This window comes from Streptopelia decaocto (genome assembly GCF_964273445.1).
Source record: "Streptopelia decaocto genome assembly, chromosome: 2".
Lineage (NCBI taxonomy): Eukaryota > Metazoa > Chordata > Aves > Columbiformes > Columbidae > Streptopelia > Streptopelia decaocto.
In genome coordinates, this window is record NC_138655.1 from 139,083,014 (window position 1) to 139,108,176 (window position 25,163).

Genomic DNA, 25,163 nt, shown 5'->3' on the forward strand with positions numbered 1-25,163 from the left:
CTCCTGCCTTTGGTGCCCTCACCTGCCGGCGGCGCCGAGGAGCTGCGGCCCCCTCGGAGCCACCTCCCGGGGAGCCTCCCGGCCTCTCTGACCCGCGATGCGACGGGGCTGCCGACGCCCAGGTGTGCAAAGTCTCCCGACTGCGCCCGCGGCCAGACTCGCCTCGTCCTCCCGCAGCCCCGCCCGAGCCTCTCCGGGCGGCGCCGGGATCGCCGCCAGCGCCGCGGGGCACTCACCGGTTCCTCACAGGGGCTCTCCCCGGCCCTTCCCGGCGCCTCCGCGCCCGCCACCCAGCGCCTCCATTTGCTCAGCGGCCGCTCCTCTCTCCCTCTCCCCCGTTCCGCTCCAGATACGGCGCCCTCTGGAATGCCCGCTCCGCCGGGGCTCGGGCCCGCCGGCAGCGGAGGCCGTCACTCGGTAGCTGAAGCGGCGGGGAGTGCCCGCCCGGCGGCGAGGCTCCCTCCGGCGCAGGGCGTTGCGGCTGCCGCCGTCTCGCTGCCCCTTTGTTCGGCGGCGGCTCGCGGCGGCGCTGACAGCTGCCGGCGGCGCTCGCCGGGCCCGGGCGGCCGCTTCACCTCAGCACCGCCGTGCCTGCCAGCAGCGCCCCATGCTCCCGGCCCGCCCCGCCGCCTGCTCGCGGTCTCCTTCCACCCGCAGTCAACAACCGGCGGCAGCAGCAGCAGAAGTTCAGGCCGCCGACCCGGAAACTCATCGGCAGCCCAGGCCCGCGGGGCTCCGACGGGAAGCGGATCCGCCGAGCCGGAGGAGGGAGCGGGGCGGGGACGGGGCGGAGCGGGACGCGGCTCGGGCGCGGGGCCTGGGCGCCGAGCGCAGCCCGAGGATGCGGCGGGGGAAGCGACTGCCGGGACCACCGAGGAAGGCAAGGGAGGGACAGGGGGAGCGAGCGGGGCCGGGGCGCTGCCCTTCACCCCGGTGGGGCGGTCTCGGGGACGTGGGAGCCGCTCCCGCTCCGTGGGCTGCGGCGTGAGCACCCCTCAGGGGGCCGGCTACTGCGTGCGACCGGGAAAGTTCGGGGGGCGTTTCCCGGCCGTGAGGCGCGGAGCGGCGCGGTGGCTGCCGCCGGGGCGGGAGGTGCCGGCGCTGCGGGGCCGCTTGCCGCCCGCCGTGCTGCTGTGTCGGCGGCCGGCTCCCGGCGTGCCGCGGGTCTCGCCGTGCCGAGGCAGCGCTGCGGGGGAGCCCGAGGCCACCGCCGCTCCCTGTGCAGGGCCTGCGCTCGGCGGAGCGGGCGGGGTGTGGCCGTGTGACCCCCGGGCCGGCCGGAGCCTCCTCCTGCCCCGTCCCGCGGGCCGTGGGCTGCCCGGCGGGGAGCGTCGGCGGCCGTGGAAACAGCCCGGCCGAGACGCGTGCCCTACACCCGCGTTGGGATGGGGACGCGGTGTTGGCACCCGGGTTTGGGCAGGATCAGTTCACTGCGGGTGACTTCTGAAGCTGGTCATCTTTATTGTCACACCCTCACAACTCCACCCTTCTTCATCCGCTCTTGTTTTGTTCTGCTTTTCTGGAGCCATACCCTGGGAGCGTGGCTTTCCCACCTGCCCAGAAGGGATGGGTGTTTCTTGTTCCTTTCAAAACTCCTAATATCCCAAAGTATAGGCTCCCACAAGTCAGCACGTTCCTTATTTAAAGTTTCTAGATGCTACTGAAAAGCAAATCAGTGGATGTTTCTGTTTGGATGTTGCTGGTCAAGTACTACTGTTAAATAATGTATTTTTTTAACTGAAGGTGTAAATGTGGATGCTGTTATTTATGTTGGGCTTTTTAAATATGTTTTCAGGTAGTCTGATACCAGTAAAAACACTGGACTGAGGGCATGGGAATCTGAAGACCTCTGTTTCTCCTAGAAGAGGTGAAGAAGCTAGAAACAGTAACCTTAAAAAACTTTGTGGAGGGATTAATCTGCAAAAAGCATGAGCTCAGTGATGATATGGGATGAAAGGGTGGTCATTTGCAGATGAAGAAAATGTTCAGATGGACCATGCTAATGGCCAGACATGGCCTTCTTTCTCAAATCTGATACGTGAAGTGATTTAGCCCTAGCTGGCTTTCCCTGTCATTTTCATAAAATGTTATGATTACAGGAATTGTCAGTTTGGGTTAAACAGAAGTGTAAGCAGCATTTTATCTTAGTCCAAAAACCTCTGCTCACTTTTTTTGGAAAAACTGAAGATGTATTCCTTTCAGAAGCTCTGTGTTTGAATGAACTGTGCACCAGTTTGCAGCCCCACTAAAGTAAAACTAAGTAAATGAATCCATATAATAGTTTATCAGCTTTGTTACTTGGGCTGTAGGCAAGACTGTGACTACTTCTGGAGCGGGCAGAGGAAATCAGGTATTGTGTTTCAATCCCTGTGGAACTCGTAGAAATGCAGTACTTTGTCATAGCACATTTTATAAATTACAGTGCTTGTCGCTTTAGAATGGTTTTCTTTTTCAATTTCATATGTTTTTCAGAGTCCTGAAATTCTTCAGCCTTTTCTCTGGCTCGCAAAATGGGTTAGATAGTTACAAAGTGTGAAAATACATACATTATTTTAAAAGTGGCTTAGAAAACAAGATTATTTATATTCAATCTATGTGATGTAGGATTTTCCCCTCTAATGAAAAAGAAGCAGAATTATATCAGCCATTGGTATTTCTCCAGCTAAAGAACAATAAATGATAATGCAAAGAATCAATGGATATAATTACTGCATCCTGAAGTTTAGTGTGCTGTTGGATTCTTTTTTTAAACTTTTTTTCAACTGAACCTTTACTTCCTGTTTATTCGTTGCTTCCAGTGCTAAAATAAGGAGAGATGGGAAACCCAGAACACATTGGAGATGTGTATGTTGCTGTGATTCGTCCAAAAAATACTGCCAGCCTGAATTCTCGGGAATATCGAGCTAAATCCTATGAAGTAAAACTATTTAAATGTTTTTATTTATTAAATTTTTAAAAATAATAAGTTATAGTAAATATATAATTGTATAGCAGAAATCTGTCAGTAAGATTGCTCAAATAATGTCTATGTGTGTCATACACCTACTATGCATTGCCCCCTTCTTAAGGTATTTGAACACTTTATGGTTTTGTAATATTCTTAATATGTAATATTTCATTTCAGTTCAGGGCCTTTTGCCTTGCAGGTGGCTCAGAACAAGGGTGAAGCCTTGTCTTCTTAACCTTGCTGTTATGGAGGTCATTCTGAGTTCACCATCCTGTTCCTCCACAATAAATACTTTATCAATTTTGTTACTGCTTTTAAAGAGGGACAATAAATGCAAAAAGAAAAAAAAAAATTGTGCCTGTTTCAGTTGTGCTTAAACTCCTTTGGTTTCATTATTTTTTGAAAGATTTTGTTGCTTGAAGTTCCCATTGAAGGCCAAAAGAAAAAAAGAAAGAAAGTTTTGCTGGAAACTAAACTGCAGGGAGGCACTGAGATAACTCAGAGCATCTTGGATTATGTATTAGAAGCCACCAAACCAATTTCACCAGCCAACCAGGGTATTAAAGGTAAAACTATTTTAATGTGATCTATTGTTGATAGTGCTATAAAAAGATTTTTTAAATTAAATGGCCACAGAAAGGTTGTGCAAAAGCATGAAATGGGTTTAAAAAAAAAAAAAGTATGTTTTGAGGTTCACCAGAGAACCCCAAGCTAACTATACAGCTAAAACCTTTAATTTACCTTTGTTTCCCTTTACCTTCCATCTCTATAAAATGCTTACTAAAAATATTTTTATTAAGTGAAACTTTGCCTCTTTGTACTACTTCACCTCAAGTTGAGATTTATTGCTAAACTTCGGGTAAACCAGATTGAAGAGGCTTTTTTATCCTTAATTTCAGCTAAAACTTGACTTGAACTAGTGAATTGATTGCTTCTGAAGTCTGGTCGAAAGCCAGCATTGTTCAGTAGATAGTTATCTACATGAAAATATTTCTGGCATAACTGAATCACTTACAGATAAAATTTAATTAATACATTTTCATTGTTGGTGCATAGCTGGTCTAGCAAACAACCTCACCCTTGTGCTGCCCAAAGTTATTTTGGCTAGCATATTTCATTTCCAGATTGGTATAAACTATACTGACTAAAGCACTTTTTTTTGCTGTGTACCTCATCGCTGCCTTGTAAGTAAGGTTGTACTGGGAAGGTCATCAGTGCGCACAAGACAATGCAGTGCTAACAGTTTAGAAAAGGAACAGCTGGTTGCACCGTAAAATGTTGCATGTGGCAATAACTGGAGTTGGATGGACTTAACAAAGCTAGTTGAGCAGCAAACATGAAATAATATAATAGCATTAATACACATTGAGGAATGCCTAGTAAAAGAAAACCCTTCTGTTACTTGCACAGTTTAGAGAGTTTTAAATTGACTCACGTAGAGGGCCCGAGCATTAATATGCACAGTTTAGTGTGTCATCTGCTAAAATATGCAGCTGTAGTTAGAAAACCAAACAAAATGCTAAATTCTGTAAGGGTGGAAGGGAGGATAACATGGAAAATCCTGTCACACCACTACCTGAAAAAAGCGTTCACCCTAACGTGGAATATAGCATGCAGCTGTGCTTTACCATTTCAAAAAGAATCTTGTTTAACTTAAGGACACGTGGTTTTGGAGAATGAATGCTACGAAAAATCAGGGGTGTAGAAAAGTTGCTATGAAAAAGGGGTACAGTTGTCATTTTACATGTTAATGGGTATATGCATATTTGTGTTCTTTGTTTTTCCATATATATTTAGATTTTCATAGTTTACTTTAGATCTAGCTCATAATAATAATCATTTTTTCTTCCTAGGAATTAGGAAGATTGAGTCTGATAAGCTTTTAGATAGCCAACTCTAGATTGGTTTTGTTGGTTAATTGATTTTTTTTTTAATACTGTGCTAGGAAAGCGTGTAGTGTTGATGAAGAAGTTTCCTCTTGATGGAGAAAAGGCAGGCCAGGAGGCATCACTTTACATTGTTCCAACAGTTGTGAAAGGTAATGTTGAGCATAATTTCCGAAGTTACACCCATTTTAGCAGAAGTTCAGCTGAGGGCTTCTTAAGAATTTTCATGACTATGACTTTTTCTGTATTTACACATTAAAAGTTGCATTCAGGTGGAAACCCCTCTCTGAATACTTCAAAACTTGAAAAAGTTACTTTAATTTAAAGAAAAAAAAACTTGTTTTTAATGTGTTGCTTTGTTTCTGTAGTGATAGCACACTTCTGTTCTAAGCCGCATTTGTTCACTTGATCATATTTCAAAACATATGCATTAGCTTGTATAGAATTTACTGCATGCAGGTATAAGGAAGACATCCTAGTAGGTTCAGCGTTCTTTACTCTGAGAAGAATGCTTATTAAAGTATGTAAACAGTGGTTTGAATAAGGAATGGTGAATAAAATCTTTGGAAGGCAGAGTAAATTGCTTGTCAGGAAAGTACTTTTTAAAAAGGCCTGAAATAAATATCTGTCTGCTTTTGGGGAAGTTCCTTCATTTTTGCCTTACTGATAGGCCTGAAGGATAAAAACTATGAAATAAATACCACTATGGAGTTACCAATAGCAGTAAATACCTCTTCTAGTCCTGAGTCCTATTCTTTTTTTTTGTGACAACAGTATATATTTAATATTAATTGTTCACATGAAGCTGATCACACCAATGGAATAGTGTCTGAACACTTTAAGGTTTTGAAGACTACCCTTTTGAGTTGTGAATTGTTACATGAGGATCATATGTAATTTCTATAAATTATCATTTGGAAAATGTAAGTTACTCTAGTCTGAAGGTAGAACATACTCCCAATTAGTTAGGAACATGTAACTACAAGCGATGCAGAAGGAAAAAAAAAATATTCTTCTCACTGATGTGTCTTCAGAGTATGTTTTTATTTTAGATAACACGAAATATGCATACAGTCCTGGATGCCCTGTGTTCTACTGTTTACAAGACATCATGAGAGTCTGCAGTGAATCCAGCACTCACTTTGCTACGCTTACTGCAAGAATGTTAATTGCCTTGGATAAGTAAGAAATGCAATCAGTAAAAATACATTAAAATAGAAGTCAGACAAAATAATTTGTAGATGTAGCACATAGTTTTTATAGCATTCTTGTGAGTAAGAAGGAAACCATTGTGATATCATGTTATTTTCTCCATGTTTATCAGAAACTGAAACCTTGAAACAGATTTCTAAATCTTTCTAAAAATCTTTTCTCAGACTCTAGAATGGTGTTCTTATCTAAATCAAGTCGCTTTTTGGAAGTTCTTGCTCACAGTGAATGTTTTGTAAAATCATATAAAACACGATTAATCTTCTATAAGTAATGTAATTGTCATCGTTAAGAGTATTTGCCAGTGAAATAAAAATATCCTGTTAATTGTATACCATTAATATTTGCATTTAAATTAAACCTCCCTTTAGAAAGGGAGTGCATCTTACTCAGCCCCGCAAATTTATTTGCATTAGGGAATTAACTTTCAGGAAGGTAAGTAGTTGATTAGCCAGATTTATAGTAGTTTGAAAATTGAATATGTGAGCAATATTTTTGTCTTTTTTTTATGTACCTTTAACAAAGAATACGAGATGTGTATGATCTTATTTGCATCAATAAAGTTAGCTGAAACTTTCAGCTAACGTGAAAAACTACAGTTACAGGCTATTACCTAAAAAGGTTCTGTCTTAGGGGTTTATAGTTTATTAGTAGAGTCGTCATATTTCCAAGTATACCATCGTGCCAGTTCTATTTATTTGCTGCGTAATTAATGCCTTCAGAAGCTCAGCTTAAAATATGTTACAAGTGTTACAGTTGTGAGAGAAGCCTTGAAAGTGTACTAGAAAATAGTTTATACTGATTATTCTCTATGTACACAATCCGTCACAGATCCAAACTACCCTAAGTAATTTATCTACCAGCTGTTTAGAGAAAATCCCTGAAAATACCCCAGAGAGGGAAGAGAGTGTTTATAGCACAATGACCACAATTTTACAGTCCTTCTTCCCAGCAGAACTGTGGCTAAGTGAAGGGAATATGGCTTTTGCAGCACATGATAGCTTGGATCTGTGATTTAAAAATCCAAGTCTAAGCATCTGCATTTTTCTGCCATCCTTACATGTGGCTGTGGAATGGTCATGATCCAAGTGGTTTGGTGGTGGATCTATCTTTTGAAAACATGTACTGCTCCTTCTTCTATATTTCCAGGCTAAATCAGCAAAGTACAGGCTTGTGAGAAAGTATGTGCAGAAACCTAAATATAAACCTGGCTTTGGGTCCTTAGTTAAAATGAGCCCTGTTCCACAAAACTTGAAAATGAGTTAGCAATTCAGTGAAAATATATTTATCCAAAAAATGAGATAAATAACTTGTCCTGAGCCCTGTGTTGTATTGCAGATGTGGCAGGAAAAAGTGCAGCAGATGCACAGTGCTGACGTTCCCCAGTAGCTCTGAGTGCGAGGCCTGTGAAGCCCATCTGCACAGTCAGTAGGAGTGAATTTAGAAGAGAAGAACCTGCAGCAGATCTTTGTGAAGAGGCTGGTGGTAGCCTATGTGAAAGAGACTTAGCGGTTTGGAAACTGGACCTTCTGATTTTTTTGCCTTTTCCCATCTCTCCCTAATGAAACACATGACTTAGAAGGCTGAAGTCAGCAAAGATATTGAAACTTCAACTCACCCTTAGAAAAAAAGTGCTTTAAGTTTCAAAATGTGTATGTTGAGAGTAGTAATACTGATAAACTGAAAGTAAACAAAACGTGACATATTGGTGTGGTTAAGTGTTTTGGCTATAACCAATGTTCCTCTTGCCTTTGCTTATAATTTCCTTTTATTAGAGAGTTTGCATCCGCAGGAAATGTGTTTGAACAAGTACATTTGCTTAACTATATTTGGTTAAAACAAATTCAAGTTTGGGGGTGAATTTAATGCTATAAAATTGGCTGTGCACATTATAGGTATTTTTTTTTTTAATGAAAATGTGTGATTGTCATACATGCAACCCTTAATCAAACAAAATAATGGATAGGCATGTCCAAAAAAGTCCTTTTCTACCTGAAAATGAATTATTTGCCAATTCTCTCCTGCAGGTGGTTGGATGAACGGCACACCCAGTCTCACTCCATCCCAGCTTTATTCAGGCCATCTCCTCTTGAGAGAATTAAAACAAATGTAATAAACCCTGCCTATGCTATAGAACCTGGTCAAACAGAGAGCTCATTACACATGGGTTATACTGCCCTGGAAATAAAGAGTAAAATGTTGGCACTGGAGAAAGCAGATATGTGTATCTATAATCCTTTGTTTGGGTCGGACCTTCAGTATACCAATAGGGTAAGAACTATATTTTCATTTTATATTTGTGAAACATATATACATTTTCATTTTGCAGTTAATTTATTTGATACAAGTGTGTGCTTTATGTTTAAAATAATCAGATTTCTTTATTGCACACTTACTGCTAAATGGTTTGTCAAATTCTCTTTAATTATAAAATGTTACTGTAATACCTTTGGTTTCAAGAGAATACCTGGCCTGGATGGGGGATTCTTTAGCCAAATCTCAGTAGGATATGTTTTCAGTTGTGTTTAAATTGTGTCTTCACAGGTTGACAAAGTGGTAATAAATCCGTACTTTGGTCTTGGAGCCCCAGATTATTCAAAGGTTCAGATTCCTAAAAGAGAAAAGTGGCAACGCAGCATGAGCAGCGTCACAGAGGACAAGTATTATGTTACATTCATTTTTCATTAACAGATAATTTTGTTATATTGCATCAGTACTTAGTAGACTTGGTCAGAATGAGATTCCTGTTACTTTAGGGCTTTCCTGTGTAAATACACTTAAAAAAAATCTGTTTGGAGTCTCTAGGTACTCAAACACAATAATTAAAGAACGGATCAAGAAAGGTTTAAATTATAAACATTAGGGAAGCATTTCCTAGCATAATGAATACAGCTGTGGCTTGAGTGGTGCATAACTTAAATACTAGTTGTATGACTACTAGTATATTTTAGTTGCGTGAGCATTTTTATTCTTCATATAGATCTACAGTTAGTGCTATGTTTTTTAATTTTTAAAATGTTGATGTTCTCAACTACTGAAATATTTCTGAACTGTGTTTTCCTCCCATTTCCCTTTTCAATTCGTAGGGAACACCAGTGGGTAGATGATTTCCCTCTTCACCGCAGTGCATGCGAAGGCGACTCTGATTTACTAAGTCACCTCCTGGATAAAAAGTTTTCTGTTAATCAGTTAGATAGTGACCACTGGGCACCTATCCATTATGCGTGCTGGTGAGTCGGATAATATAGTTCTGTCAATCAAATGCATTCTTGCTGTCATGATTCTTAAGCACTAATCATTTATGTAATTTATCATAAAGACTCAAAAATGAGAAGACAAACTAGACTTTTTACACTTTGACTCTAATATATGTTAGTGTTAACCTTCTGAAGAGAAAGATTGCTTCAGGTTTTGAGATAATTTCAATGTGAATGGTTTCAGAGGAGACCAGGTGTGGAGATTGTATCATCAAACACTTAAATCTTGCCTCATATCTGTCCTGAAGCATCTGTTCTAATTCGTGTTGGAGGCACTGTGTCTAGCTTAGTGTGTTAACTTCTACAGTCTTTGTTGCTTAAAGGCTGTGAGCAGTTTTACAGCACAGCAGTAGCTGAGCTGAGCACATACTGGTGATGGTCAGGCTTTGGAAAGCTGGACTAGGTGAACTACAGAGGTCAACTTGTCTGACTGTACCTGATGATTTAATCTGTAAGTGCTTTCCTCGGTTGTAAAAATGCTTTTGTTTTATTTTTATGCGAGTTAGTCTTCTGTGTTTGTAGTAGCATCTGATGATATGACTAACATGAAAATCATACTTTTTTTTTTTAAAAAAGAACGTTACTTGATTTTTAGTGTTTGTCAGAAAGTTGGCATAAACATGATAAATGAGATTTACCAGTTGTCAGCATGAGGCCTAAGAGTCCTCAGGATCCATCTGCATGACAACCAAAAGTTTTAGCCTGATTCTCAGACAGATTCTTTTTTTCTATAATTTTCGTGCAACTCAGTTTTGCCATGATTGAATTGCTACAACTACCCAAACTTAGCCAGTGTAGAGCAAAGTTTGGTTTGTCTTTCAAGAACCCAATAAATGGTTACTAGACCAATGGTTACCAAAGAAGTGCAGAACTGATACTGATTTCTACAAACTTACTAATATTCCATTCTCTTTGATGTTATTTCAGTGCTAAAAACTCTTGAGTGTGGAAACATACTTTTCCATATTGAGGACCATCTGAAAAAAGATTTTATTTTACATTTGCTGTGTCTCTTATGCTGTAATTCTATCTGCAGGTATGGAAAAGTTGAAGCCACTCGAATGCTGTTGGAGAAAGGGAAATGCAATCCAAATCTTTTGAACGGACAGCTTAGCTCTCCTCTTCATTTCGCTGCTGGAGGTGGGCATGCTGAAATAGTACAAATTCTACTAAATCACCCAGAAATTGACAGAGTAAGTTCTGTTTGTGCATAGAAATAGTGGTTTTAGCAACAGTTTCCTGCTTGTGTATGTGAAATATTTGGTGTCCGGATCACAGTGTATAAACACAATGATCCTGTTGAGAGATTACAAAAAAGTAAATGTTTTTCATTACCTCTACTTTTCCCATTTTATATCAGTTATAAAGGATTTTATTATCTAAAAAAAATTGTATATGTTTACTTATCTCCAGTGAAAGCAATGTATTATTAGTGTTTCTGTTTATGTTTATAGCATATTACTGATCACCAAGGAAGGTCTCCACTGAATGTCTGTGAAGAAAACAAACAAAATGAGTGGGAAGAAGCTGCAAAACTGCTGAAGGAAGCCATAAATAAACCTGTATGAGTTTATTTTCTAAATAGTTTAGAGTTTATATTTAATTTACACATAAACTTGTAGAAGAGCTAGGCTCACTTATGGCTGTTACTGGAAATGTGGAGTATGCTGATATTGTTAGTGTAAATATTGACAAATGGACACTTTGTCTCCTTAAATGTTTCAGTCTATTACTCAAGAAATACATGTAAGACTTTAAACGTGATGTTTTGCTTTACTTGCAGGAGCATCACGTCAGCTACTGATTTTATGTCTATTTATGATCACACAACCATCAGCTTTCTTTATGCATTATCATCTTAAATGTTGATAAACAGGAGCATTTGGCTGACTAAACGTTGGCTTCTACATCCGTTAGTCGGTGTAGGTTTCCTTGGCACTCAAGTGAGATCAAGCCAGGACAGTAAACAGAAATTATGATGCAATTCCTCTCGCCCTGCGGTAGATTTAAAATTAGCCAAATGATATAAACTCACTTGTTTCTTGTCTTTGACTTCAGATGCAACTTGTAGGTAGGTGGCAGTAAACCTGTCAATTTTTCAAGATATTTTAGATTATCTTCATTTCACTCTATATGAATGAATCTTCCAAAATTATCCATGAATGAGTTGACCTCCTTTATTTTAGGGATCTTATTATGCAGCTGATCAAATGACAGATGTGTGTCTAATGATTCTAAAAGACTAATGCACACAGTTTAAGTAGATTGGACAGCGTGATAGGTGATATCATGTTGTGATTTATTACTATTGAATTAATACATTAAAATAAAAAAATATATAAATTACTGCAATAGGAGTCACAGTGACTATTGCAGCAAAAAATAGACTGATGTTTTACATTCCAGCCTCATTTTCAGTCGTCATTTTCTAAATAATTCATCGTTTTTTTCCAGAAGTTTTTAGGAACTCAGTTCTTGACAACTAAGTAGATTTGAAGAAAGGAAATAACAAATTCCTGCAACTTTTTTTTATTCAAGCAGCTGAAACATTTAACCTGTTAGAGAGTTGAAAACAAGAAGTTTCCTTGATTTATGGCTTGTGTGTATGCGCTTTAAGCAGCTGATTTATGTTAAAGTACGTCTTGCAGGAGACGTACTCTGGGCCCACATGCAATTCAGTGAAAGCTGTGGGAGTTCTGAAGGGGAAAATGATTTCATTGTAGAAATAAATAGAAGTGCTAAAAGATTTTAGCGAGATTTTATTCCTGTTGTACTGGAGTCTGTGTAAAGAGTGGTACTTCTGTCTGAAAAATAAGTCTTCTTAGTGTAGACTAATGAGTGGAATCATTCCTAACCTGCCAGTCATAGTTAGGTGGACATTTGGGGATGTGCATATGTAGTTCAGCCCGGATCCCTCAGGGAATTTTTAAATGTGTACTTGCCTTTGAATTCAACAGAAGTGAAGTCCTCAAAATATCAGTAAGGTCTTTCTTGGAGTTATTGTGGCAAAAAGCACAGTATAAGAACTTGCACAGGACATGAAACAAGCAGTTTTGATAAACAGTAAATATGCAGGAGTTGTGCACTGTTCTTTTTCTCAGCAGTATAGATGATGCTGAATTACGATAAAATAGCTTTCCTCTTCAGAAGCACCACAGAAAGGATTTTAACAAGTTTGTTGTTTAATGTGTTTATATTTTTATGTAGTATGAAAAGGCACGCATTTATCGTATGGATGGGTCATATCGCTCTGTTGAGTTGAAACATGGAAACAATACCACTGTCCAGCAGATCATGGAGGGAATGCGTTTGTCTCAAGAAACTCAGCAGTACTTCACTATCTGGATCTGTTCGGAGAACCTCAGTAAGTAACAAGGAAGTTCGTGGTACTTGAGGGTTTGTCATAGCTTTTTTTATTTCTGTTTGCCTTTAGAAAAAAAATAGTATTTTCTTAGGAAAACAGGATGCATGCTCTCTTAACAGTTGTGTATTAACCTCTTAGCTTTTAAAAGCCATCCTTCAGGAGTTAATTTCTGTCTGGACTGCCTGTTAGTAGACTTTACCCTCCTGCCAGAGACTTTGTAATCCTTGTAGGTCTCTTTCTTTATATCTTTTGCATAGGGAGTGAAACCAATTTTTCTGTTCCCTCTGTTTAAGCTTTCCAATAATAGGTTGACTTCCAACCTTTACAGCTCGATGTCTCTGAACTGTGCTTTCAGAGCTATAGAGAGCTGCTTCATTTTTGCGGACACTTTGGGTACCCCCGATAGGTCTGACCCTGTACCACTGCAGCATCTAGAACGTATTTCATCCAGGAAGATGAGGCGGGTCCAGATTGCCTTTCTGGTATAGGGCACCTTTGTGGTCATAGTCCTTACTGCTCACTTACCCTGATTTTAGTGGTATTTTTCTTCACAGAGTTTTTGAAATTGGATGCATATAGTTGATTTTACCCATGTTTATTTAAAACTAATAATTAAAGCTGATTAATTTTTTTTTATTAGGTCCTTTAATCATATGAATTTTCATGTGTTTTGCATCAAGATAATTTTTGATAAACAGCTTTTCAGATATATTCAGTGAGAGGGAATTCTGATGGAAAATATCATTATTATATTTGCTGTATTTTTTTGTATTTCTGATCTAAATAGTATATTATAGCTTGAGATATGTAGCAAAAGATAAACACAACCACAAAAGAGTCAATGATTGTTTTTTGTCAGAAATAGTGGTAAAGAGTACTGCTGCAACAAGATAGCTATGGGACGCATTATAATGGATTTGCAAAGCACAGTTCAGGTCTGGCATGATAATGTGACAATACTGTTAACACAGAAGCCTTGCATTTAAAATTGTATTTACTCTTGTCAATCATCCACTGCACTGTCATGGCTACTTTTTTTTTAATCTGTAAGTATTGCAGGAAGTTTTTTCTTTGTTCTTTTTTCATCTCTTTCTCGCAGTGTCATGCCATTTGCCTTTTTACTTTGCCATATGACTAAGGTAACCCTCAGTTAAACATAATGTCTGGAAGAAAAGGAAGCGTTTGAGTGTTAAAATCCTGCTGTTTTTGCCTTTTCTAAATATGTACGTAAAGTTTTACTTAAATAATTGAAGTATTACCCTTGCATTTGAAGGAAAAAAACTCACTGATACATTGTTTGTTTAAAAACAAGTAATTCTCTAGATCTGGAATCACAGAATAGTTTGGGTTGGAAGGGACCTTCAAAGGTCATCTAGTCCAACCCCCCTGCCATGGGCAGGGACATCTTCAACTAGATCAGCTTGCTCAGAGCCCTGGTCAAGCTGACCTGAAATATTTACCTGAAGTTTGAAAATGAGTCAGCTTCTGATTTACAGCTTCAAACAACCAATGGACAAGTTTTATTATAAAATGTATTTCTTGCAGTTTGTGTACAACTGTAAAGACTGTAGTTTTTTTGTTTGTAGGATGGATAATGTTTTTCTGTGTTTGAATGGAAGGTGGATAAGTTGAGTGAATGGATTATTCTCAGTCAAAAGATGTTGCTCTGTAACGTGTCCTTTGAAGTTTTTCATATGATGTGAAATGTCATAATGTAAAAGCCAGAGCAGTGAGGGTGAGGCACATATGACCTTCTTTTAATAGTTCCTCACTACTAGAACATAGGCAAGCAGTAATCACAAGGACAGTCAGGGTGAGGGAATGAGCATGATGGAAGGTATGGACTCTAGTGCATAGTAGGACTGTAGTCAAAAGTTCTGTGTTGATTTCTCAGCTTTTGTATACACTAGAGAACATGGAACATTGAATGACTGCAGCCTGTTAAGAATCAAGATGTTTTACGGATTAAAAAAAAATAATGTCTGTTCTGAAAAGTTTCTGGTTTATATATATCCAAAAATGGCAAATACATTTATAAGATAAGCTATATCTGTATATTTTTTTGTCAGAAATAAGATTGTTGGACTTTATCTTTCTCTCATAATATTTGTGACAACAGTCTCTAATGTGCTATTATAATCTTTTAAGGTCTGTCTTGGTATTACATTAATTTTTTAAATATTACTTAACTCTTGAGAAGCTGAAAATAACCAGGGTTCATCACTAGTGCATTTATTGAACTGATGCTGAGAGTTTTGTTAATAAATCCATATTTTCAAAATCTTTTTTGTATAGCAGTTTATAAAACATAGGGGAAAATATTTGTTAATGAGCCCTCAGTTTCAGCTACTCTGGTTTTGTTGCAGCATTTAATCATATATATGTGTGTGTGTGCTGGGTTATTCTGTTTATTTATAAACAAAACCTGTTACTTTCAGGCCTTCAGCTGAAGCCATATCACAAGCCTTTGCAGCATATTCGAGACTGGCCTGAAATATTCACTGAACTGACAAACTTGGATCCTCAAAGGGAAACTTCACAGCTTTTCCTGAGAAGAGATGTGAGACTTCCACTGGAAGTAGAGAAAAAGGTCTGCACTTGGAAGTGATGACATGAAATCATGGTCAGAGTCAGGACACTTTGACCGTCAGCTCTCAGTGTGTTTAATGACTACAGTAATTCTCAAACTTACACAAACTGGACCTGTCCTTTTCTGTAATAGTTTGAGTATTCAGTTTCTTCTCTCCCTCTTGCCTTCTTACCCCCTTTCTCTTTTCTCTCACTCACCTTCCCAACTGTTTAGTTTTTGTAAGTATATGTGCCTCAGTCTTTATCTATCATACAGCTAAAAGCAACCTGCCCAATTTTCTTTCTCTTCCTTGTGCTGTGATTTTCAGATATTTAATTGGTCAATTTCAATGGTGTATTCAAACATATGATTCAAAATGGATTTATGGGGGGAAGAAATAACAGATGTCAGTATTTCTGTGAACCTTTTGATTTGGCATTGTATGCTAGTCACCTTTAATTTGTGTGTTAGATCAGTGAAGTGTTGAATTAAGACAAAATATGTCAGTTTTTCTATTACAAAGCATTACGCCGGTGTACACTTCAGCCAGGATCACACCCTCGTCTTCTGTCTCTGAATCAGTGAGAAATTGTATTTATAGTTTCTGAGCTTATTTCCTTTTACAAAGAAATAATATCATTTAAATATTTTTAACAGATTGAGGATCCATTGGCTATTCTTATCCTTTTTGATGAAGCCAGATATAATTTACTGAAAGGTTTCTATACGTCGCCTGATGCCAAGCTGATCACACTGGCAAGTCTGCTTCTACAAATAGTCTATGGAAATTATGAGAGCAAGAAACATAAACAGGGCTTTCTGAAGTAAGTATATGTGTTTAAAACTTAAAATTATGGTGTTAGATTAAGTATTTTTGGATAGCACTTATTATGGAACTCTGAAATTTTAGGTATAGTATATTTATTATTTTTCTCCATCACTGAGCTCTAGTTCACAGTAATCACATAACCCTCGTGGCATTAATAGAAACTGGACATGAGGTCTGAAAAACATATTAATCTTAATTATTGCAGTCTCAAGCAGAGGGATAGAGGTTCTGTATTCTGTAAGTCTATATTGAGATAAAATAATATCAAAATGACTAACAGTATTCATGTGAGTGGAGGGTTTTGACAGGACTGAGACTGGACAATGCTGAAGAAACCTCTTACTATGTCCAGTTAGACCAACTTCTGGGATTTGCTTTCCTCCCTCTTTGAGGAGGACAGACCATGCAGAAATATTACTTCTGTTCTCTCGTTTGTACGTGAACTGCTGTACTAAATTGGTACGAAACACAGCACCAGTAGGACTCTACCAGATGGTGCTTTTCTCTTTCTTTCGCTCTGCTTGCCAGCACAGCAGCAGCTGAGCTGTTCTGGGATGTGGCTTGTTCCTCCCACGTTCATTTCTACGGCAGCGTCTGAGCACACCAGGGTGCCAGTTCTCCACTGTGCGCACCTTCACTCCACCCACTACCATCTCCACCTCCATTCATTCATGCAGCAGTAGCAGCTGTGCTATTTTGGAATGCTGCTACACTTCTCAGCTCCTCTCATTATTCACAGCATCAGCTGAGCTGTCTTGGCTTTTTTTTTTTGTTGTATTCTCCACCATCAGTAAATGCGGGTGCTTTTTGTGCTACAGTTGCGTGGGCTGCCTCTGGAAGGGCTGGCTGTGCTGCCTGCACTTGTTCATGCCTTTCTCTTCCTTCTGGTAGGCGTAGTCTCTGTACCACTACAGAGTAAGCTGGATGAATGATCTCGCTGACTGGAAAACTTCTGGGTGGGCTGTTCAGCTGTTGACCCATCTTGTCCTGCAGTTACACAGTTGGTGGTTTGAGCATAAGGAGAGCTGGGTGTAAGTGGGAGTGCCCGCCTGCAGGAGTGTGCGGTTAAACACAGCTGGGTTTAATACAGAACTACCCCCTGTGGAATCCCAGCAGCTGCAGGGCAGTGTTCATGTCCACACTGAGGCAAATCAGCAATGTGGTTCCAAGGTGATCCTGCTCAATGGAAGTGTTTGACTCGATAGACAGGACTAGTTGGGTGGGTGTTTTGGCATGTTTTCCATCCATATTCACATGAAGATGTTGGAAAATACTTTGACTTGTTCTCATGCAGACAGATGAAGAGATTTATATGCTGATTTTTTTTTTGGTAGTTGACAAGTGTTTATTTAGAGACTGGTCATTTCAAAAATATATCCAGGCTGTTGTCTGTATGAGAGTTTCCTTGGTCTTAAAGATCTGGATGCATCATTCTGTGCAGGGTTTTTGCTTGGTAGATCGTATGTGCAGTTACTAACAAATGTAGTTTAAAAATGACTGAATAGGTTGCACCACTAGGTTTTTGAGATTGTGCGTAAAGCAAACTAGTAAAGGCTTTCTTTTAGTGTTTTTTATTTGCTGTGGGTTTTGGTTTTGTTTGTATTTTTTTTTGTTTTGTTTTTTAAAGGCAAGCTATATAAACAGCTTCACTTTCATGTCATGTAATATGTAACTTGTGGAAGTTGACTGGGCCAAGTCCTTGGTGGTGCTGAATACAGCATTGAAATGAAAAGTATGTATAAGCTGTCGTCTTTTACGAGTATGTGATATCCTGGTGTAAATAGCTATTTGTGTATAATTTTGGCTTTCAAACTGGAAATCACCAAACTGGTCTGTAATCAAGAGTCACAAGTTCTGCTGCTAGCATTTGCTCTCCCTGCTGTGTCTGTGATGTATAACACAAAGCTGGATCTCCATTAACTCAGAACTATGCTGCATCTTAGGAATCCTTAGCTTACATTTCAGGAAAGCTTCTCAGCTGATGAGGCAAGATAAGAGTAGGAGCTGACTGTCTAACTCAGTATATGACTTGAATATACAAATTGGCAGACGTCGTTCTTTCTCCCTACTTTGTTTAGTGAAGAAAAACTTCTTTTCTGCTTTGTTTTTTCTCTTAGTGAAGAAAATCTGAAATCTATAGTACCAATCACTAAACTAAAAAGTAAAGCTCCTCATTGGACAAACAGGATACTTCACGAATACAAGGTGAGGTAAATAATCAAATAGTAGTAAATCCTGTCTTAAACATTTTTTGACCGCTTGGTTGCCAGTTAACGAACAAAACTACTGGTATATAAAGCTAGAAATGTGTATGTTCTCAAGTTCTGGGACGGGTTGTTGGAATGCTGTTTTTCTTGTGCAGTTACAGTTGATCTGTTTGTTAGAACTAAATATAATTGTCATCTGTACATTTATGTTCAGTGCTAACCATGTATTGGGCGTACTGCCAATTCAGGCGTACATGTAAAAAAACCTGCTCTGACTTGTATTTCACATCTGCTAGTAGTGATGGATCCACAAAGTCCTTTTTTCCAGTGTAACTTGTATCTTCTGACAGCGCTGCTCCTTTGACTACAGCAGTTAATTGAGCATCATTCTTAAATGAGGACTTAGGCTGCTTCTGCAAAAGAAGACATCTAACTGAGGGCTGTAGATTCCAAGTGGGGTCAAGGCACCCAAAGATTTGTGAGGTGTGTCACGGGGGCACCTGTACCGGCTGGCTTGCAGCACTCAGTGTCGCTGCCAGGAAACGCTGCGGAGGCACCCATGGCATGTTTTCAGGCCGTGCCCCTCCTTTGAGATGTGGTTACTTAATCATCAGCTTTCTCTTGGTGCCTACACCTTTTTTTTGGTCAGATCATTCCTGTTCTTTCCAATACAGGTGAAGGAGGGGATGATGGTGGTCTTTCTAAGACAATGGTATAACAAAGTAGTCTCTAGTCTTTCTTGTACCAGATAATAAGTAAGAATGAGCATAGCTTGCTTCTGCTTTTAGGCCATTATTTGGAGGTATGGAGTATGGGAGAAGGGGAAAATAATTGCAGTTCTTTGTTCCAAAGATATTAATATATATTTTACATTTTAAAAATGGATGTGTAGAATTCAGCTAAGCTGTAATGCAAGGTGTGGGTCCAAAGAGGTTGGTCCCATCCACCACACCCACAGTCATGGCCTCCTAACTGTTGACAACTTGTGTTCTCTCTCATGTCCATGCTTTCTCATCTTGTGTGTGGCCCAGCCAGGTTTTTTATTTATTAGGATACTTTACATCGGTCTGTTTTGAGGTAGGAGCACTCTAGCGACCCTTTGTTGTGACTGTTTGACTCTACTGAAGAGGAAGAAACAAAAGCCCATCTCATTCTGAATGAAGGCTGCACTAAAGAAATCTTCACATCTGTTTTGCTTGGAAAAGAAAAAAAAAAATCCATGTTTTTTGAGAGGGCTTATCTTACTGTGCCTCACTGGACTGGATGCATTAAAGGAGGAAGAATGTTCAGTTTTAAGGATTGTGATGCATGTAGTGTCAGATGGGTGTATGGCTGCTTATCTGTGATGAGTCCAACGTACTTCTGAGAGAGACAAAACTGTGGGTCCCTGCAGAGGTTCTGGGTCTGTGGTTCAGATTTCCGAGGCTTGTACAGGTATCTCCTTTCTGCCTCACGCTCTTTTGGTATTTGAGCCTTTCTGTGGCCCTAGGGTTTAACTTAGATGTAGGAAGAGGGTTGCTGGGAAAGCACTTTGGGGAATACTTATTTAGTTGGAATTCCCACTAAATAATGGATTTTCTTTAAATAACCACAACTGTTTTCGGGGAGACTTGTTGATTGCCATTGTTCTTTTATTTCTAGAATCTCAGCACCAGTGAAGGTGTAAGTAAGGAAATGCATCACCTTCAGCGCATGTTCTTGCAGAATTGCTGGGAAATTCCTACTTACGGAGCCGCGTTTTTTACAGGACAAATATTCACCAAAGCAAGTTCAAGTAGCCATAAAGTCATCAAAGTGTATGTAGGAGTAAATGTAAAAGGGCTGCACCTGCTCAACATGGAAACAAAGGTCAGCTGGAGTGAACTGCCAATGATAACTGTTAAGATTTATTCTGTCCTCTTAAATTCTTTGTGCTGATAGTCATTTCACATCCAACTGTTTTGTTAAACTTGACTGTGAAGACTTCCAAGATTTTAAGGTCTTTATAAGGCATTACTAATAGGAAGCCTTGTATTTTTCCACTTCACTACTTTATAAGCTACAATTAGATTGTGGAACGTACTCTTCTGAGTCAGAATCCTGTCTAATTGAATGAAGAAAAGTTCAATTTGTAAGTATGGAGAATATTTTCTGAGTGACAGTTTCCTACATTTCACTGTAGGCTTTACTCCTCAGCCTGAAGTATGGTTGCTTTATGTGGCAGTTGGGAGATGGAGATACATGTTTTCAAATCCACAGTCTGGAAAACAAAATGAGCTTTATTGTGCATACCAAACAGGTAAGCATTGTCATTTTTTATCCTTTATGTTGTATTTTCATCCTTGATGTTGATTTTTTTTTTTCCTAAACTAGAAACATGCCTCTTATCTCTTGAGATTGACCACCCTTATAGACTAAAAAAGAAGCCCAAGCCAACCACCCCCTTCCCCCCAATTCATCTTAAAACTTTCTTTTTAATATTTCAGAATGTTTGCTTGTTTTCCTAGCCTGTGAAGCCTTTAGGGTTCAAAATACAGAAAATACATCTGTAATCATTAGGGTAATGTTTTTCTTAATTGAAACTGTTGTATGTGCCCAGTTCCTAGGACTCTAAGGATAATTCCAAATATGATGAGAATCAGAGTTAGAGCTGGTAACTTTGCTTTCAAAACTAGTAGAGTTTGATATTGGATAAAACTGAGGATCTGTGAAGGCAGGGTTACAAAGGAACTTCACGACAATTGCTACCAGCAGCTTCTGCTAGTATTTGTGGATGTCCGATGGAAAATGCTTGTTTTACCCACAGTCCGCATCAGTGGTAATATACTGTGTTAACAAGTGTTGTGACAAAATTACAGCTGTGTCTTGCATACTTTGACAGTAGTTGCTTTTGATTCTTATATATTAAAGTGATTAAAGGGGCAGTGACTGAATATTTTGAAAAACACTTCTGATAGCTGAGAAAAATCTAGGTTGTATTTTTCTTATTTCTAAAATGATGCAACTTCTAACCTATTATTTTTATCTATTTGCATTTGTCATATGCTTGATTGCATCAATGTGTTGGATCTGAAATACTGATAGAATTTAATTGTATACCTTTATATAGGCAGGTCTCGTCGTAAAACTTCTGATGAAATTAAATGGCCAGTTAATGCCAAGTGAAAGAAATGAATGATGGAAATGAACAATAGTTACAAAACAGCATCTGATGGCTAAGCAAAAAAACAACTTATTTCTCATTATAACAGAAGACTTCCATGTACAGGAATTTTACACAATGGAAAAGTCAATTTGTACAGTTTTTTAACTTTGTACAGAAGCTGCATGGTTTATTTTTTTAAAAAACTATACAATGTATCTATTATTTTTATAAATATTTTTGTGTTTCATATATAAGCTATTGTAGGGCTTCAGCTTAACCAGTAAAGCTAATGAAATGTAAATGGTTTACTGAGTTGGATGAGCATGAATCCAGGAAGGCTTTCGTTCCCAGAGGACTGTGGGTCTGCCAGTGCCATTGAGCAAGTCTCAGTTAACCTGTTTGCCTTTCATGTCATTCTGTGGAACATCAAAAAGGTTGTATACGTTACAGTATTTTGTAGACTTTATTTTTAAGATACTGTTGATAAGTATGCTTAAAAGACCAGTTAGACCTTTAAGCAATGACTTTTGATAAACTCCTGTTTTTTATTTGGTTCCTGACAAACATTGTAGCTGGCTTTATTTTTACTGTTAACTTTCTCGTACTTTGTATTCGTATTTATTCTAAAATACTGCATGAGGATGTCAAAAGGGAAATACTTTTAAGTCATTCGGAAGCCATATTAAATGTTTAGCATGCTCGTTTTTTTAAAGAAATTGATTTTTACATTTGCTGTGCAATATAAAATGTGCATATGGAGGAGAAGATACAGATTTACAAATTAATCTTTCTCAGAGGACTTCAGAAAGCTTAATAAATCTTACCCTGGATTGCAACACATATGCAGTAACGAAAACTCGTATAGGAGGTACTAAGTTATTTCTGTTACCCTCGTTTTTCCTGCTGATTGATTATTTCATTCTCTTGAGGCTACAAGCAGTGCAGGAATGAATATTGATTTTGCAGGAAAGTCAGATACAGTTTGCAAGTATTCTGCCGGCTCTTTGCAGTCAGGATTGGGTCTCAATAAGTTGGATCCCGAGTGCAGTCTGAAACATATCCTTGTGTGTTAAAATAGTATCCATAACACAAATCTTAAAAATTTCTGGTTGTATTTCAGGGTTTTAAGTGCACTTGACTATTTCTTCCATGTAAACTGCATGCTAAACGGGTGTGCAATATTTTGTAAAAAAAGTTTTTAAAAAAATAAAAATTAGCGCTTGCTTCTAAGCTTTCAAATAAAAGTTAAAATGAATGTTACCAACTGTGCTGTTGTGTAGAAACTTTACTCATACCTTACTACTACCTTATTACTAGTAAGTGCAGTTTAAGAAATTAAAGTAGTAAGCAGTTAAAAAAAGTGAACAGGAGACATTTTGTAATCTTAGCACGCTATACTTTTCTACTTAAAATTCACTGGCATAAATAACAGTAAATCTTCATGGATTGTTATATTTTATGTAAGGTAAATAACACAACAGTCAGGTCCTTCATAGAGCATCCTTGCTGTCACTTGGCACTGTTATCAGAAATACACTTCTCTACATAGCACCTTGTTAGAAAACTAGAGGGAAAAAATATTAAAATGTGTGTCGGTTGCATATTTAACAATACTATTGATATGCCTTATTGCTATATAGTCCTTTCTGCTAAATTCTTATTTATTACTACCAAATAAATTGTTTGCAACAAGCCATGTTTGTTGTTGTTATTATTGCAGCCAGCACCAAAGTGCCATTAAATGTGTTCCCAAGCAGGTGTTATTACCAAAGAGCACTATTGTGTAACAGGCTCGGCTTTGCAACGTACGTGGGAAGATCAGAGAGGATCATAGGGAGAGTCCCCTGCTGATGGCAAGTTAAGGCTGTGTACCTCAGAAACCACTCAGGACGTAATCTGGAGTCATTAACAGCAAGGGCCCAGTGTCGCAGCCCAAACAGGGTTCTGGCACCTGGGGATGGGGGAGCTGCTACCGCCTGCTGTGACAGAATGCGAGGACAGCCCTTTCATCTGAACGTGGGGACACTGAACATCGGAACAGGCACATCCGGCATGCTGGAGACAGGCCACTAGTAACAATCCTCCTACCAAACAAAAAAAGATGAGCTACGAGAATGGCAAGTTTGAAAGTTATGCCATTGTAAGCAAGAGATACTTGCTCAACTCGTAGAGCTTAGCTAGCAAGCACTTTTTAAAAAGGCAAGTAACTGTATAGCTGAGGAAGCAAAGGTTTGACGCTAGAATGCCCCAGCCAGGGACAGTAAAGCAAAATAACAGCTGAACACTTAAAACTGTGAGAAGCAGGCACAGTTGTATCGAGCGGGATGATTGATCGCCCGGCTCGGGTGCTGACCTGAGCACTGCTCACCTCTCCCAGTGGGGGCCTCGCTTCGGGATTGGTGCCTTTTGCCGCGGTGAAGCGAACCTGCGTGAACTGAGGTTCGTGACAGGCGGAACGGCGGCAAAACTCAAATTACCGGCAAATCGTGCTCCGGCCTTCAAATTACCGGCTGTGACGGCTCCGGCTCCAGCCTCGCGCCCTCAGCCCGCGCCCGGGGCGGGGCGAGGAGCGGCGGCCACGCCTCCCTCCTGCGGCACCGAGGCAGGAGGCGCCGTTGGTTGCCGCGGTAACCGGCGGACGCCCGGAGGGGAGCGGCGGCGCTGCGGAGGCCGCGCCGTGTCGCCAGCGCCAGCGCTCGGTGTGGCGGCGGCTGAGGTGCGGAGCCAGCCTCCTTTCCCCTTTCGGGGAGCTGTGTGAGGGCAGGGGTGCTTCTGCCGGCGACACGGGGCTTGTCCGAGAGGGAGGCCTTGGGCCTGCGGGAAGCCCCTCCTGCAGCACAGATGTCCTCCTGCTGCTGCTGCTGCTCGGGTCACAGGGAGAAATCCCTCCAGAAGAGTAGGGGGTTGGCTGCCATTGGTAGCTCTCAGCTAGATATGCTGCAGAAAACAGGCTGAAAAAAAAACGCAGGTGCAACCTCAAAGAACACATAGAGTTTGCAAAGGTTCCACTTGACATTACACTTTTTTTTTTAATTAGTATGGGCTAAGGATATTATAATAATTTGGTACAACTTTATGCCATCAGCTTGTATTAAATAAACTAGGAAAAATGCAGGCCTGTTCAAGGGACTCATGTTTGAAGACCTGCAACACGGGATAAATCTTCCTGTAAGGGGAGATGAGAAGAGCACCCGGCACCTTTGGTTTGTCAGCCGGCAGTCAAGTGAAGCTGGGAAAATACTGTTTATGACACATCACTAGTAGAAAGAAGTCTAACAGAGTAAATTAACGTTTATAGCGGAACACACAGAGAGCTCTAGAGAAGTTTCTCCCCACGCATGTTTGCTCCACACAAGTTCACACACACACACGTGTTTCTCCCATGGGAGTTCACCCCATGTGAGTTCGTACCCGTGCGTGTCATTCCACTGCTGAGTTCGTATCCACTCGAGGTCATACTCTCACATGTTTCTTAACATGCCAGTTTAACCCATGCAATCCCATCCCCACGCGTGTTTAGCCCCCGTGAGCGCATTGCCACACTTTGTTCATCCACGCGGGTTTATCCCACGCGAGTACCGCTGCCCTAGAGCTGGGCCAGCGCTGGGCCCGGCCAAGGCCAGACCGAGGAGCCTCGAGAGAGTGAGCTCGGGCGCGGGAACTGCCGCGGGGAGAAGGGCAGCAGGTAAGGCAGGCAGAGCCCCGTTCCCTGCTCAGAGGCGGCACTGGGCGGGCGGGGCTCGCGGCCGCGGCCCGTGGCGGTGCCGGTGC

The 25,163-nt window shown here is 40.3% G+C and overlaps 2 protein-coding genes across 7 annotated transcripts in view; one reads left to right on the top strand and one right to left on the bottom strand.

Annotated features, from left to right (window-relative positions):
* ANKIB1 (ankyrin repeat and IBR domain containing 1) overlaps positions 1-716 on the bottom strand; it is a 93,840-nt gene extending 93,124 nt beyond the window's left edge. The window contains exon 1 of one of the 2 annotated variants that reach the window (XM_082045651.1): positions 237-716. The gene's annotated coding sequence lies outside the window, so the exon portion shown is untranslated. Of the gene's footprint in view, positions 1-22; positions 217-236 lie in introns of those variants that run through there. The other variant, XM_082045653.1, reaches the window with a different exon arrangement.
* Positions 32-23,086, top strand: KRIT1 (KRIT1 ankyrin repeat containing). Of its 5 annotated transcripts, none has more exons than XM_082045658.1 (18): positions 32-122; positions 1,796-1,867; positions 2,799-2,917; positions 3,354-3,513; positions 4,893-4,985; positions 5,886-6,015; positions 8,070-8,313; positions 8,587-8,702; positions 9,129-9,272; positions 10,336-10,492; positions 10,754-10,861; positions 12,507-12,663; positions 15,102-15,253; positions 15,890-16,056; positions 18,179-18,266; positions 19,910-20,116; positions 20,430-20,546; positions 21,357-23,086. In XM_082045658.1, exons 3-18 carry the CDS (start codon positions 2,816-2,818, stop codon positions 21,423-21,425), a joined length of 2,211 nt encoding a protein of 736 aa, XP_081901784.1. In that variant the 5' UTR covers positions 32-122; positions 1,796-1,867; positions 2,799-2,815; the 3' UTR covers positions 21,426-23,086. The 5 variants fall into 5 exon arrangements, with proteins under 5 accessions (XP_081901784.1, XP_081901785.1, XP_081901782.1 ...); XM_082045656.1 differs by lacking the exon at positions 32-122 and adding an exon at positions 775-880; XM_082045659.1 differs by having other exon boundaries at positions 1,796-2,917.
* Positions 23,087-25,163: the final 2,077 nt, after the last annotated feature.

Excerpts from the sequence above, each read along its gene's own strand:
- KRIT1 (XM_082045659.1), top strand. The coding sequence starts at position 2,816 with ATGGGAAACCCAGAACACATTGGAGATGTGTATGTTGCTGTGATTCGT. Across the intron at positions 10,493-10,753 it reads ATCACCCAGAAATTGACAGA|CATATTACTGATCACCAAGG; the intron begins GTAAGTTCTGTT and ends TTATGTTTATAG. Across the intron at positions 12,664-15,101 it reads GATCTGTTCGGAGAACCTCA|GCCTTCAGCTGAAGCCATAT; the intron begins GTAAGTAACAAG and ends TGTTACTTTCAG.